The sequence below is a fragment of the Sphaerodactylus townsendi genome, linkage group LG08 (genome assembly GCF_021028975.2).
Source record: "Sphaerodactylus townsendi isolate TG3544 linkage group LG08, MPM_Stown_v2.3, whole genome shotgun sequence".
Classification (NCBI taxonomy): domain Eukaryota; kingdom Metazoa; phylum Chordata; class Lepidosauria; order Squamata; family Sphaerodactylidae; genus Sphaerodactylus; species Sphaerodactylus townsendi.
The window spans coordinates 69,367,584-69,383,392 of record NC_059432.1 but is presented as its reverse complement, the minus strand read 5'-3'; the positions used below and the strand labels follow the sequence as shown (position 1 = coordinate 69,383,392).

Here is a 15,809-nt window from a genome sequence, read left to right as displayed (position 1 = left end):
GCCAGCAAATGTGTCCCTATAAATTACCTCAATTGTAAAAGTACATTGTGTTCAATGGGATAGCCAGGTACATTAATGCCAGAGTTGCCTGTAAGACAGGATACAGTTCTATATAACCTACTTGGGTGGGTGACTGAGACAGTAAGTTTGTGTATTTCATGCAGGATCCTTGTGGTATTCCAAATAGCCTGAAAATATATTATATTTGTGTGATTTGGCTGCTTGTCTTCAGCTTCTCATTCTCTTGATCTGAAGCATCTGTTGTCGACCACTGTCAGATAAAAGATGCCAGGCTAAAAAGATTAGAATAACTCTGTGCGTGAACCCTTTTGTTTCTCACATATTATCATCATCAGTGAGAGCTCTAACTCTGATTCTTGGATTCTGGGGAAAATGAGAAGTATTGATCTAGCTAGCTAGGAATGCTAGGTAAGGGAAGAGACAGGTTAAACTTCTTCACTGTTTTTGGATAAAAGAAGATCTGGTTTTGTTTTTGTAACTCCTTCAGCAAGTGTTGGAAATAGCTTTGTCCCTTTAGAATGTCAACACCAAACCATCCTGAACTTGTGTGCAAAGCTCCTGCAGGAACCAGTGCTCATCCATGCTCACCCCTAGTGCATCTATTTCACAACCCTGAGAGAGGTGTTTTGTTAATAATTTATTTATTTTATTATGGATTCAGTTGCCTGATCTTTATTTTTTGCAGTCCACTCATTCACATCAAGGATTTGTGCCTTCTCCCATTCTTACCCATCTTTATGAAATCCTAGTTTCTCTTAACACAAGTTGTGCGCTCTGATTTCTTTTTCAGGTTCTGGATGGTCTTTTAGCTGAGCATGGGACAGTCGAGAATGTGGAACAAGGTAAGGACATTCCGTTTGTTCTCGCTCTGTTGTTTATTATACCATTTTAAGCCTTTCATATAGCACAACATGCTTTTTAATAACATTAAGAACTCCACAGATCGGTTACCTGTCTTCACATTCAGCATCTGCTCTGCCATTTTGTGGCATAATATGAGTCTACCTTACTATCTATTTTGTACTAAGGGATATTTTTGTAGGGAAAACTCCTCCCATTACTCCACTGATATGCTGCAAGCATCTCAGGACTAAATACTTACCCTAGAACAAGGGTGGCCAACCTATGGCACTCCAGATGTTCATGGACTACAATTCCCAACATCCCCTGCAAGCATGGCCAATTGGAGTGCCATAGGTTGGCCACCCCTGCAATAACTGGGCGGGGGCGGGGGGACATGTCTAAGGGATGCTTGATATCTTTTGTTTTAAAAGAAACCCTCAGATTGTTTTGTGAACACTGCTGTGTGTACATTTGCTGTTGGCAAGTTATGCTTGACAGAGGGACCTCAATTCATTTTCTGGTCCCCAGATCTTTTCAAATAGCATTCTAACATGCCAGGTACAATACTTTGAAATCTGAGGTTTAACTGAGTTTTCTTTCATAAAAGCCACTGCAGTTGCATGCACATCAGCGCGTCAGGTCCTTTAAGTTTCTTCCTAAAAACTGCAGGGTTCAAGCCCTGCTCTGCATTTTTATTTTTATTGATCTGCTCTCTGGGTTTCAGATCATATATTTTTGTAATATTTTCTCAGTAAAATACAAAAACAATTAATTGGATCTAAAATTTGATCTGAAGATAGGCTAGGGTTGCCAGGTCTCCCACTATACTTGGAGATCTCCCACTGGCAGCTGGCAGCTCCTGCCACTGTTGAGTAGGGTGATGGTAGAAAGGGAAAGCAAAAATTGCTGTTGCATCAACAGCATGATGTCATTTCCAAGATGAACCTGGAAGTTGCATCATGTCACTCTAAAATTCAAGGAAAACTCTATGGTAAACCATATTGCTCTAGGATTCAGCAGAAGCATTATGGTTAATCCTAGAGCAGCATTCCATTACTACAAGGTTTGCCCAAGAAATGGTATCTCATTGTTGATGCAGTGGCATCCCCATACTCCCTCGAGTCTTCTCCATTGAGCAAGAGGACATCTGGGTAGTTTGGATCTCCATTCAGGAAGGCAGGGGTTAATAAAAAATTTTCCCGGGCTCCTCCTCTTTCTGAGGTTGGGCTCTTCTCTCGCTCTCCCAGTTTGTTCCCTGCCTCAGGAAGAGCAGGTTCAGTGGCTGTTTCTCAGCCACTGAAGTTTGTTTTTTCATTCTTTTTTCATCCTTTTTTCAACTCAGAGCGCTGGGAATAGGACTGGCAGTAGAGAATAGCCATTTGCCTCAAACGGCACAGCTTCTCCTGCCCTCCAGTCCCGTTGAGAAGAGACTCGGCGTTGGAGGCTTTTTGGCGCCAGCGCTGCTTCCTCCCCTCCGCATGAGCCGCGAGACATGCCGAAGCGGAGGGAGGCTCTCCTGTCTTCGGAGGAAGACAGCGAAGGTTCCCTGCGAATGCTCCCAGCCTGGGGCTAGCAGCGCAGGAGGGCCACAGAAGAAAGCAGCCGGGGCTGCAGGCAAAATGCAAACGGGCGGCTCCCAGGCGACGTGGAGCTTTCAGCCCAAAGGAGGCAGCGCGCATACCCGCCAGCAGCCCTGGCGCCCGCCTCCGCTCCAGCCCACCGTACCGTGGGTTCCCGGGTCTGGGCTTTTCTGTGGCCACGTCGCAACATGAGGGAGACAAGGGAGGCTCCGCTGGAACTGCAGGAGGGCGGTAAGCTCTCGGTGAGAGAGTTAAAATCTGAGCTTTTGAATTCCTTAAAGGGCCATTGCAGCAAGAAAGAGCTGTTATGAGAGAGGAAATGCTAGAACTTTACAGATCCTCAACCACCTGCCCAGCTAGTCCCCTGCTAGTTCCATAGTAACCCTTTCCAAGCAAGGGCTTAAAAGATAATAAAGAGAGCTGGCACCCCTTGGCAAACTAAGGCAGCCTTAAAAAGACCAAAATTAATTCCTGAACCCTCTGGCAACTCCTCAGATTCAGAGCAGCCCAGTAGGGAGGAGGGGATGTCCTATCAGATCAGGAGGATCTGGAGGAAATGAAGGTTACGGCACAATCTTCCCGTCTGTTTCAGATGGATGACTATCAATATTTGCTATCTAAATGGTTGCTCGCTTCACCTGGGGAAGCGCAAAGTGGAGAGGGTTCTTCTAAGCGTAAATCCACTTCCATACACAAGGGAGATGGGGAATTTTTTCCTTCCAACCCCGATTCCAAGAAGGTTTTTCCCTTCCCAGAATATGACTCAAGTCATTAATGACTCAAGTCATTAATCAATGGGAAAAGCCAGCTGCTAACAGAAGGTGCCCCATTTTTTTGCGAAAATTGTATGATTTACCTGCATATGCTAATAATATTTTACAAGTCCCGATTATAGATGGCCCAGTAGCTGCGTTGCAGAGCTCAGGTCTTGTATCCAAGGATGGTAGAGGACAAATCAAAGAGACACAAGATAGAGGGGCAGAGCAATTCTGCAAAAGGACTCACGAAGCGGCTGCCATGGCCATCAGAGCCTCTGCCACTGCCTCGATTGTTTCCAGAGCATCGATCGTCTGGGCAAGGAAGGTGTTGGAGATTCTGCCTCCCACGGAGACCAAAGCCACAGAGGGAGTTAACAGGATGTTGAAGGCTGCCAGTTTCGCCGCTGATGCCACCCTAGACTCTGTCACCTTCTCAGCACGTTCAATGGCCTCTTCCGTTGCCACGCGTAGACTGCTATGGCTGAGAGCGTGGCAGCGGACTGGAGATCTAAAGCCATGGTCTCAGAATCGCCTTCCAGGGAGAAAAGTTGTTTTGGGGAAGACCTAAAAGAATTTCTAGTGGACCACAAGGAGAAACGAAAGCACCAGCCAAAGCCCTCTCGGAACCCGACAGGAAACCATCCTCTAACTTTAATTTTCGTCCCCAACAGGGAGCCAACCAGTTCAAGAGAGACAATTTTCGACGCCCCTACGGAAACCAAGGACGACACCAGAACAAGAAAGGATTCCCATACAAGAAGAATCCAGCTTCCGATCGCTACAACCAGGACAATCGCCAATCCAAGGCATGACGCCAAGCCCCACGCAGTGGGAGGAAGACTTCAAAAATTCTGCCAGGAGTGGCGATCCTCTCACACAGACGCTTGGTCCCTGGAGATAGTAACTTCGGGATATGTAATAGAGTTTCTTTCTCTCCCTCCAAGTCGCTTCATGATGTCCCCATTATCCAAAATTCCAGAAAAGAGGTACAGAAAGCTGAAAGCCATCTCACATCTAATAGAAATAGAAGCTGTGGAGCATGTGCCATCGGAACAGAGGGAGCAGGGAGTCTACTCCATACTCTTCAAGGTACCCAAGAAAGTACGTCAACCAATTTGTCAAACTAAAACACTTCAGAATGGAAACTCTGCGTTCCATTGCCGACTCCCTGCAACCCAACGAGTTCCTCACTTCAATCGATCTAGCCGAAGCCTATCTTCATGTACCCATATTCGAGGGCCACAGAAAATTCCTCCGATTTGGCGTAGGAAAAGATCATTTTCAATTCAGGGCTCTCGCATTCGGGCTTTGCACTGCGCCAAGAGTGTTCACCAAACTGCTCATCAACTTAGTGGTATTGCTCAGGGAAAGAAACATCAGACTGTACCCCTACCTGGACGATATCTTGATTCGATCAAACTCTCAGGATCAAGCACTTTCAGACGTTCAGGAGACCTTGCTATGCTTAGAGAAACACGGCTTCTTAGTCAACAGGGAGAAGAGTTCTTTAAACCCGGTCCAATGATTGGAACATCTGGGTTTCATCCTAGACACCCAGTCATGCAAGATTCTGGTCCCTCTGCAGAAACAACGGACCCTGAGGACCAAGATACAGCAGGTTCTCACCAGAAACAAATGCTCCGTCCTCACTCTGGCCAGCCTGATGGGCCTGTTGGTAGCCTACTCGAAGCCATTCAGTGGGGACGGTTCAGATCCAGACCATTACAGAGATTCCTTCTACCTTTTCAGGAAATTATTTCCAACAAAATTCATCAGCAGGTTGTAGTACCGAGGCCGGTCAAGATCAGCCTGTTGTGGTGGACCAGACCGGTCCAATCTAAACATCGGGAAGACCTTCTGGATACCTCCACCAAACAGATGTTCTCAGATGCCAGCCTTCAAGGTTGGGGAGCTACACTAGAGAGCGTCCCTACTCAGGGGACCTGGGCAGCAGCGGAGACTCATCTCCCACATCAATGTGTTGGAGCTGCGGGCAATTCGTTTAGCCCTCAATCGCTTTCAACATTTGCTGGTAGGAGCCCATGTTCTAGTTCGACAGACAATACGTCAGCCAAGTCGTACTTGAACAGACAGGGAGGTTCCAGGTCATCAGCCCTACAGAGGGAAGCCGTCTTGCTTTTTCAATGGGCAGAGGCTCACATATCCTCCATCAGAGCCGAAAGCACATTCAGGGCAATCTGAACATTCAAGCGGACTGGCTGAGCAGACAAAGCATTCACCCAGGAGAATGGCATCTGAAGGAGGAGATCTTTCAATGGATCTCTCAGAGACTGGGAACTCCGATCGTGGACCTCTTTGCCTCCAATCTGAACAATCAATTTCCCAGATTCATGTCACTACGTTTCCTATCACCCGGAAGCGGAGGACACAGATGCCTTATCCTCCAAATGGCCTCTCGGAATTCTTTACGCCTTTCCTCCCTTTCCCATGATCCCCAGGCTCCTGCGGAAGATCAAGCAGGAACGAGCGGATCGCCATTCTTGTGGCCCCCCCCCTGGTGGCCCAGGCGCCCATGGGTCACCAACATCTTACAGATGTCAGTACTCAGGCCCATCCGCGTACCACCTCATCAGGACCTGCTCAGCCAGGGTCCGATATTTCATGCAGATCCAAAGCGCTTGAACTTGGACTCAAGGTGGAGATTGAACGGCAACAACTAGTTTCCAGAGGCTACTCTACAGCAGTATTAAACACCATGCTAGCCTCTAGAAAACCTTCCACTAAAAGAATATATAACACTAATGCGCGGAAAGCCTTCGTCAGATGGTGCTGGCGGAAGAAGGTCTCGCCTACGGAGCCCAAGATTGGTGACATTCTGGCCTTCTTACAGGATGGCTTAGAGACTGGCCTTAGAACAAATACACTCCGCAGACAGGTGGCAGCGCTAACCTCAGTGATCCCTAGAGTAGAAGGTTTTTCCCCTAGTTCTCATCCACACATTGTCAGGTTCCTTAGGGGAGCCTCCCTTAAGGGTAGGCCAATCAACCATCATTTTCCCACATGGAGGTTACACACTGTTTTACACGCACTCACTTCGGCTCCCTTTGAGCCCATTATGGACATTTCCCTCAAATACCTCAGAATGAAGGTTGTCTTTCTAATTGCCATTACTTCTGCCAGAAGAGTTTCTGAGTTGGCAGCCCTTTCGATCAAGCCACCACTATGTGTTTTTTCACAAGGATAAGGTAGTGCTGCGGACGGACCCTGCCTTCGTCCCCAAGGTTAATTCCACCTTCCATAGACGTCAGGAAATTTTTCTGCCAACTTTTTGTGCAGACCCAAAACACCCCAAGGAGGTGTATTGGCATAAACTTGATGTCAGAAGGGCCCTGAAGGCTTTTCTGATTAGGACCCAGGAGTTTGGACGATCAGAATCCCTATTCATTTCCATTGCCAATCATAATAGAGGCCAAAATTGTCCTCCCCTCTATTAGCAAGTGCCTGAGAGAATGCATAGCTGAGGCATATCGGGTACAAAACTGACAGTCCCAGTGGGGATTACGGCTCATTCTGTCCGTAACGCATCCACTAATGCAGCATTTAACAATAATGTGCCCGTGTCTGAAATATGTAGAGCTGCAACGTGGTCCTCTCTTTCCACGTTTGTCCGTCATTACAGACTGAATGTCTTCAGTCGCGCCTACGATGCAGACCCTACGGCCCGTGAGGGTGTTACAACACATCATAGGAGAGGATTTCGACCCCACCCTTTAATTTGTCAGTGACACTGCTAGGGGAGGTCACCCAGATGTCCTCTTGCTCAATGGAGAAATAACATTGGTCTTACCTGTGAAGGAGACTTCTCCATTGAGCAATTGAGGACATCTGCCCACCCGAATAGTCATACATCCTCTCCACTAGTTTATATAGTCGTTTTTTCTAGAGTTACATTTTCCCAAGGGAACTAATCCTCGGTTTTTTTCTGAGGGACCGCTTAAATTGATTCGTTCTCGTTTTTTTTTTTGTGGTTTTTTCCTTCCTGGACTATTTGTACCTTCCCCTGGTTATGGGAGGCTGTTGTTGTTCCAGGAATCCTTTTTATCTGCAAGTTTTGGTTCGGACCCTTCTTTACTCAGGCATGCACTGCTTGTTGGAGAAACCAGAACTGGGAGAGCGAGAGAAGAGCCCGACCTCAGAAAGAGGAGGAGCCCGGGAAAATTTTTTATTAACCCCTGCCTTCCTGAATGGAGATCCAAACTACCCAGATGTCCTCAATTGCTCAATGGAGAAGTCTCCTTCACAGGTAAGACCAATGTTATTTCTGCCAACTGCCAGTCATTGACTGGCAAACTTAAGGTAGGCTTTAGCTAGCATATGTTTTCAGCAGAGCTGCCTCTGTTGTTAGGTTGCAAGATTTTTAAACAAACTTCTGGATCATAAATTATTAGCAGTCTGGTCATAGCTTGCTCTGTCCTATCTTTTAACAAATGCCTTGTAAAATAAATAATTTCTGTCCTTTTAACATTTCACACTGGTACATTTATCCATTAGTATAACTTGTTCAACCCTTACCAAAACTGTCAGTGAACTGAAAGGTGACGTTTCTTATGCTTATGGCTGATTCATGGGAGCATTTTAGTCCCTAGCATCTGTAAGGAAAAGATTGCTAATGTAGACTTTCAGCTAGCGATGTAACTGGGCTCACAAGTTGAACTCTGCCTGGGTACAGTATATGCCTCCCGAAGTCAACTACAATGCAGAATAGTGTTCCAAACATTGAAGTTAGGCTGAACTCAACCTGAAAGGCCATGTCCACATGAACAGGTGAAGCAGCTAAAAGTCTACATTTGCTGCCCTTCCCCCATATGCTCCCAGACATGTTTACATGGGTCAACATGGCTGAAAGTAATTGCTGTTTGTATTTTTCCCACAGTCACTGAGATCTGAAATGGTCAAGTCTTTGATGTTATAAGACTGTAGAAAAATGCTTTATATGGGATTTTTAACTCATAAAAAAAGAATGTTGATAAAATACTATTAAATAATGGTCAAGTATTGTAAAGTATTTATTAAATGAAAAGTCCCCCCAAGTCTGACTGTGGTGGGTGGGATACAAATGCAAATAAATAAATACAATAAAAATAGCAGATTGTATCCCACCACTCCCTGACCTGGCTGGGCCAGGCTAGGCTGATCTCATTAGATCACAGAAACTGAGCAGGGTCATCCCTGGTTAGTAACTGGATGAAAGACCACCAAGAAATGTCAGGGTTGTAGTGTAGAGGAAGGCAATTGCAAACCACCTCTGTTAGGCCGTTTCCGCACGGCCCTTTAATGGCCCCCTGGGGACGGGATAAACGCCGTCCCCAGGGAGCCATTCGCACAGGCGGCGCTGCTGCTAAGCAGCAGCGCCAACCTGGCGTCGCTCCCCCTCCCCCAGGGCAGCGTCAGGCCGCCCTGAAAAACAACCCTTTAAAGGGTTGTTTTTCCCCCGACAGCGTGTTCCCGGCGGCGCGGTGCGAACAGCACCGCCGGGAACACGCTGTTTCCCTTCCCCGTCCCACTCACCTTGTCCCCGTCGTCGGCCTGCTGGCCGTCGAAGCCCCGCCCACGCTGTCCTCCGACCCCTGGAGGTCGGAGGGCAGCATGGGCGGGGCTTCGACGGCCAGCAGGCCGACGACGGGGACAAGGTGAGTGGGACGGGGAAGGGGGAAGAGGTGGCTCCATGCGGAGCCGCCTGCCGTCTGCCGGCCTCTCCGGAGGCAGCCAGCGTATGTTGTGCATGTGAGCGGCCTCGCCTCCGCGCCCGGCAGAATTCTTGCCGGGCGTGGGCCTCGGCGGCGTCTGGAAACAGCCTTAGTCTCTTGCCTTGAAAACTCTATGGGGTTGCCATAAGCTGGTGGTAATTTGACAGCACTTTACACACATCCTATTGCTATCTGTGGAAGATGTAGTTTATTGTGTTCTTCTCCATTGCTGCAACTCTTTCCAAGCCTTAGCAGCAGAATTCCTGGGGTTGCAGGATCCTTGTAAAGGAACGGCTACATCAGTGGTGGCGAACCTATGGCACTCCAGATGTTCATGGACTTCAATTCCCATCAGCCCCTGCCAGCATGGCCAATTGGCCATGCTGGCAGGGGCTGATGGGAATTGTAGTCCATGAACTTCTCCTTTCTCTTTTGCAAGCACAACTCCTATCAGGAGGAGGCAGATTGACCCTTGACCATCTTTTCTCCAGCCTGTGGATCTTCCTCTACATGGATCCTGCAACTCCTGTCCCAGTTGGTCTTATGAAGATCATGGGGAACTTCATTTCCCTTCCACACATGGATGCTAGGATGCTGCCCACTTTAAGCATCAACAGGTGTGAAACTTGTGCCCACTGCAACAAAAGAATTTGGTTAAGCTGTTGTTGTAAAGCACAAAATTGTATTCTGCCAATCATTTCCATATGCACTTGGGAGGCAATTACTGCTGATACCTCCCTCTCATGGATTCTTCCCTTCACACAGTTCCCAGGTGCCTCCCAGTAGCAGCATTTCACGGTCATTTGATTTGATTTGATTTGCATTGGGGCTTCAGTGTGCCAGGGGAGGCAGAATTTTTTATAGGATACAAAAGAATAGGATTATGATGAACTGTGAAGACTTTTAACATGGGTGGTCCTTGTTGAGTGATGCCTTCTTACGGAGATGCCTGAAGTTTTGCTATGTTGCTGGGTTTGCCATTGACTATTGCAGGGCTAAAGGGTAAGGAGAAGCAGTCCTTCACTTTGCCCTTAATAAGAAATGGCATTATACAACACACACACCCCCCACCTTTGGCGTGCCAATCTGGGCTTCATGGACCAATTGCCAATATTTGACCAGTTATTCAACCAGCATCCCAATCCTAGTAAATGATGAAAATAGAAATCTCAATATAAAATTATTCCAGAGGGAAAAAAGATCCTCCGTGGTAATCCAAGTATGTGTTGTGTTTTTTTGTAGTTAATACCGACTCAGAAACAGCAGTTGTCAACGTTACATATGCAACTAAAGAAGAAGCAAAAGTGTAAGTAGCTGTTTGGATCCCTCCCCCCCCCCCCAGTCCATCACCATTTCTCTCTCGTTTGGGGGCTTTCTTACCTTACAATGTCTCGTGTATTTTCTGCTGAGCAGTTGAGTTAGAATTCATTGACGGCAGCAGCTGCACAGGGAGGCCATTGAAATTCACAAACACCAATACAATTTCAACAGGAAAGAAGAGACGTTGAAAATTAGCAAAGCTTGGCTACCAGTACTTAAAAACACCAAAAGCAAACTCCAAGGGCATGCTAAGTTCATGAATAATGGACTCCACCCAAACATAGGATTTGCATTCACCAAGACTACTGCTGCTGCAGGGCATGAAAATGTGAATCACTCCCTGGACTGATAAGCCCCACCTGCAATACAATACTATCAACCACATCTTTGCATAACAAGTTCTACCAAAACACTTACTAATTGGTTCCCCTCCCTGAGACCATGGACAATGTATATTCCAAACATTTCCTTCTCTCTGGACACAGTGTGTAACAGACTTATTTCTGTGATACATTTCTGAAGATGCCAGCGAAGATGCAGGCGAAACGTTAGGAACAAGATCCACCAGGCCACGGCCACACAGCCCGGAAAACCCACCAGAACCAGTGAAAGCCTTCGACAATATCTTGGAGATCTCCCATCCAAATACTAGCCAGGGTCAGGACTGAGAGTGTCGTATGGCCTATAGGAAAATGGGGTCACCCATGTCACCGGGTGCATGCATTTTGATGTGCCCCCCACATGATGAAACTGCTTCCCCCCCCCCCCCCCACGAACCCTGCCCACCGCCTCCCTGCAGGCTGTCTCCTGCTGTCCCAAGGGCCTGGGGACAGCCCTGGTTAACACATGCATCACGGAACACTGGTGAAGTTCAGGGTTGCTATGCAAATGCAGGCAATGGCAAATCACCTATGTTCATCTTTTGACTCGAAAACCCTTTGGAGTAACCATAACTTGGCTGTGACTTGACAGCACCTTAGACACATGCCACACATGGCAAGTTATCATTGGGTTGCTTGCAAGGTATTGATTACACCAGTGCTCTGTGAAAGCATATGAAGAATTTTGAATAGCCTTTTGCAAATGCTCTTGATGACATAGAGGGTAGAGGTCCAAGGAGGTCAACTAATCTAATTCTTGTATGAAAACAGGGCCAGCTAGTCCATATGGCCTGCTGTCTGTTCACCCTATGCAATGGATACTGATGGCAGAATTTTTAATTTTGGGGGGCGAGAACTGAAACCTGTTTGAATGTAATACCTTGCTTTCCAGCACACAGTGCACTAATATTTTCTCTCAAATACTACCTGCACTCCCAGCACTAACCCACTTTGTATTTCCATTTCCCTCTGTATTTTTGCATAAACGCTCTGTATTCTGTATGGTTTTCAGGATGAAAGGATATTGGTTCTTAGACCCTTCAGGAATAGATGTGTCAGAAGAATGTTTGCTTTGCAGCTGTTTTGAACATCTCTTAAGCTTGAATGCTAATGATAGATTGAAACACAACCAGAAATTCAACCTTATTTTGGAGAAATAAGTGTGCTTTTGTCAGTGGTCAAATTCAGCTGCTAGTTTAAGTATCTAGGCTGAATAATTTACTTCTTAAGGAACTGAAAGTTTGGTTGTTTAAACATCTTACAAAAATGATGGCATCTCCCAAACTGCAAGGCGTATAAACAGTTGCTGGGGCATTTAGGGCAAGGCAGAATTTTACACGCACGCACGCACGCACGCACGCACACACACACCCCGGTGCCTAATACAAGTGTTTACTTCGTAGAGAATGTTAATGGAAAAGGTGCTAATTTATATGGCTCATCTTCTTGTGTCATAAACATCCAATCTAATCTGTATGAGCCCAACACCAAACTGAACTATGTAATGTTGAACTAACCAAACAAGTTCCATCATCTGAATAGGAGCATTCTCAGCTTCCAGACTTTACCCAATGTTATCTTTCCATCTCATTTTGAAAAATGTATTGTAAGATTCTCTCAAATACACTGCACACACACACACACAACTTTCTTTTCCACTGTAGACAAGTGCAATCTCAGCATAGGTTTCACGGGAGCTTAGATGAGCCTGATTTATACCAAATTCTGCTTTAGTGTTCTTCCTCCATACAGAAATATCCATTAAAATGTTGACAGTACAACATCCACATGGATTTTGCATGAAAGAGCCATAAGAAAGAGTGGGAAACAATTTACTCTTCCTGCTAAACGCACACTGAGTTTATGTTTTGATGTAACATTTGCTAAATTCTCTTTGGGTTGATCCTTTGAGGAGCAAATTAGATTTGGCCATTGGAGATTTGAGGCAAACCAGTAGTGGTAATCTGTGGATGAATTATCCAATTCTACATTGATTGCTGAATCTTCTAACTAATTTCTAACAGTTAGTGTTAAAGAGGAGCTACTAAATTATGGTACTACATCTTTGTTCAAGCAAGGAAACTCTCCCAGTACTCTATGGAACGATGACAAAAGCACGCTTATTTCTCCAAAATAAGGTTGAATTTCTGGTTGTGTTTCAATCTATCATTAGCATTCAAGCTTAAGAGATGTTCAAAACAGCTGCAAAGCAAACATTCTTCTGACACATCTATTCTTGAAGGGTCTAAGAACCAATATCCTTTCATCCTGAAAACCATACAGAATACAGAGCGTTTATGCAAAAATACAGAGGGAAATGGAAATACAAAGTGGGTTATAGCAAAAGTGGCAACGTAGAACACTCAAGAATGACTCTGCAGGCTAACCAGTTCAGTCCCTGAGAAAATTCTTATGCTTTTAAGTGTAGCTTACAAGATTGAATTTTACCATGCAACATTTTCCCTTTTACAGTGATCTGGTGAGATTTTTGTATCCTCCCAAACAGGAGGCCACTTAAGCACAGGAAAAAAAATCCTTTGTCAACCTCAGGAAAGCAAGGATGAATAAATTTCTTCCTGAAAAGGAGAAGCCTTCCCAGTTTCTCCTTTCTTCATTCAGCCAAGGGAGCTTGGTTTCCATGAAATTCCAGGTAACAGCTGAACAGAAATATGTAGAGAGGAGTAGCAGCAGCAGCAGCAGCAGCGCCCGAGTTCAAGTAAGGACCTATAGTTGCTCCTTTTTGTGAAATTCCTATTGGTGTTGTATTGGCAGAGAAGGTCAGGAAGGTCTTGAGCAAAGCAGCTGAGTCTTTTTCTTCCCCGACCCCCCAAAGTTTGTTCTTAGATCAAACTTTGCTTCAGTTCTAAGGAATACTGGATGGAGCTGTTCTTGTCTTCCTGAAGCAACAGCAACATGTTCTGTTCCATGTGGCATGCATAATGCTCATGCTGTGCATTGTCAGCAATTCTAACTTCTGTATGGTTTACAAAGGCCAGAACAAGCTCAGAGGTGACAGAATTTCCGAAAGATTCAGCCATCCCAGCGAAGAGAGGGTTTATTGCTTCCATCCTAACCCAGTAATAGAAGGGGAGCGATAGAACACAGGGTTTCACATGCTGGAAAAAAGTACAGAAGAGGACAACCTTAACAATTTAAGTATTTAGAGCTCATTTTCTATGAGGAAGGACTACACAAAGGAAAAAATGAGAGAAGGTATACAGGATGATATAGTAGAGGTGTATAAAATTACATATTGGGTGAGGAAAGTGAATATTTATTATTTATTTAATTTCTGCCCTGCTTTTCTCTCCAGTGGGGACCCAAAGTGGCTCACACTCCTCAATTTTATCCGTACAACTCTGACATAGGTTAGACTGAGAGTGACTGACTGACCCAAGGTCATCCAGAAAGCTTCCATGATTGAGTGGGGGTTTGAATCTAGGTCCAATCAGGTAGGTCATCACAATCAGTATTTGGATGAGAAACTGCCAAGAAAGACTGGGGTTGCTACACAGAGGAATGCAAAATGGCAAACTATCTCTTCTCACATCTTGCCTAGAATGCCCCGTGGATGGGGTGGGCGCTAGTTGTGACCCAGTGCCATGTTCTTTTCCTTCTACCACTCCTCTTTATTCAATGAGTAATTAAATTGCGGAATTTTCTGCCTGTCAGTGTAGTGTTGGCCATGCATTTAGAAAGCTTTAAAAGGAGGTTACACACATTCATGGTCCATCAATGGTGAGTTAAGGAAACCTCCTTATACTGAAGCAGCAAACCTTTCAATACTGTGAGGCTGCATTAGGGGAAGGGGGCCTATATGCCGTGAGTGTTGGCCCTCCAGAGCAACTGGTTTTGCTACTGTGTGAAACTGTGGAACAGAATGTTGCACTGAATAGACCACAGTACTGATCCATCAGTGCTCTTCTTGTGGTGCAATGGTGAAGGCTATGAAAGGAATAGGGCCTCTAAATCCCCCTATACCAGTGGTGGCGAACCTTTGGCACTCCAGATGTTATGGACTACAATTCCCATCAGCCCCTGCCAGCATGGCCAATTGGCCATACTGGCAGGGGCTGGTTTCAGTGGTGGCGAACCTTTGGCACTCCAGATGTTATGGACTACAATTCCCATCAGCCCCTGCCAGCATGGCCAATTGGCCACGGCCCTATACCTCTCTAATCTTTCTTAACAGGTAGTTACACTAAACAGACATTCACCTGATGGAAGACTTCTCTACTCCAAATGCACTGAATTTTAAGAGGTTCCCCTCTTCTAGCTTTTCAGCACAAAAGTCACATCTCTATTTTATGCAGTGCCCATATTAAAATGAAAATCATGGTAGATATATCTACCCAACTTCATAGCTATTCTGTTCTTTACAAAAAATGGAGGTAAATTAGTGTAAAATGTGTACAGAGTTTTTGAGCATGCAAAAAAAAAATCCTAGCAATTTTGTTCTCTTTCTGTGTTTCAGAGCAATTGAGAAGCTTAGTGGGCACCAGTTTGAGAACTATTCCTTCAAGATTTCCTACATCCCAGACGAAGAGGTGAGCTCCCCTCAGCCCCCTCAGCGATCCCGGCGTGGGGGCCACTCTTCCAGGGAGCAGGGTCCCTCCCCCGGGGGCTCTTCGCAGCCCAAACAGCTCGATTTCCCACTACGGATCCTGGTCCCCACGCAGTTTGTTGGTGCGATCATAGGAAAGGAGGGCTTGACCATAAAGAACCTTACTAAGCAAACCCAGTCCAAGTAAGTACCACGTATGGTTTAATTTCCTTCCACAGTGGCTCTGTCTGTAGCCTTTACATCCCTAATGCAGAGTAGTGGATTCTGACTTGTATTGTGTGACAAAAAAACCCTTTGTGTCTCTTACATCAGTGTGACTTTAATGATGTATTTTGGTATATACCTATAGAGGTTGTGGTTGGATAGTGACTGCAGCCATGACAATTATCTTGTCATTTTGATACCTGTTGTGTTTTCACAGAGATTCTGGACAGACTGCTCTACTCTGCAGTGTGCTGTCACCCAGCTGCCTTCCCCAGAGCTCTCTTCTATTCTGTTCGTAGCAACCTTTAGCTAAATGCTGCTGGTCAGAATCAAATAAATATCTTCTGCATAACTTGGGGCCAAAAACATTTTTATCATTTTGTCATCAAATGTCTCCAGCCATTGTTTGCGTTTCTGGGAGATCCCATATG

The 15,809-nt window shown here is 45.7% G+C and overlaps 1 protein-coding gene across 3 annotated transcripts in view; it reads left to right on the top strand.

Moving 5' to 3' along the window:
* IGF2BP2 (insulin like growth factor 2 mRNA binding protein 2) overlaps positions 1–15,809 on the top strand; it is a 75,880-nt gene that overhangs the window by 38,657 nt on the left and 21,414 nt on the right. For all 3 annotated transcript variants that reach the window (XM_048506378.1, XM_048506377.1, XM_048506379.1), the window contains exons 4-6: positions 812–863; positions 10,153–10,216; positions 15,085–15,357. In XM_048506378.1, coding sequence (XP_048362335.1) covers positions 812–863; positions 10,153–10,216; positions 15,085–15,357 — 389 coding nt within the window. The remainder of the gene's footprint in view (positions 1–811; positions 864–10,152; positions 10,217–15,084; positions 15,358–15,809) is intronic.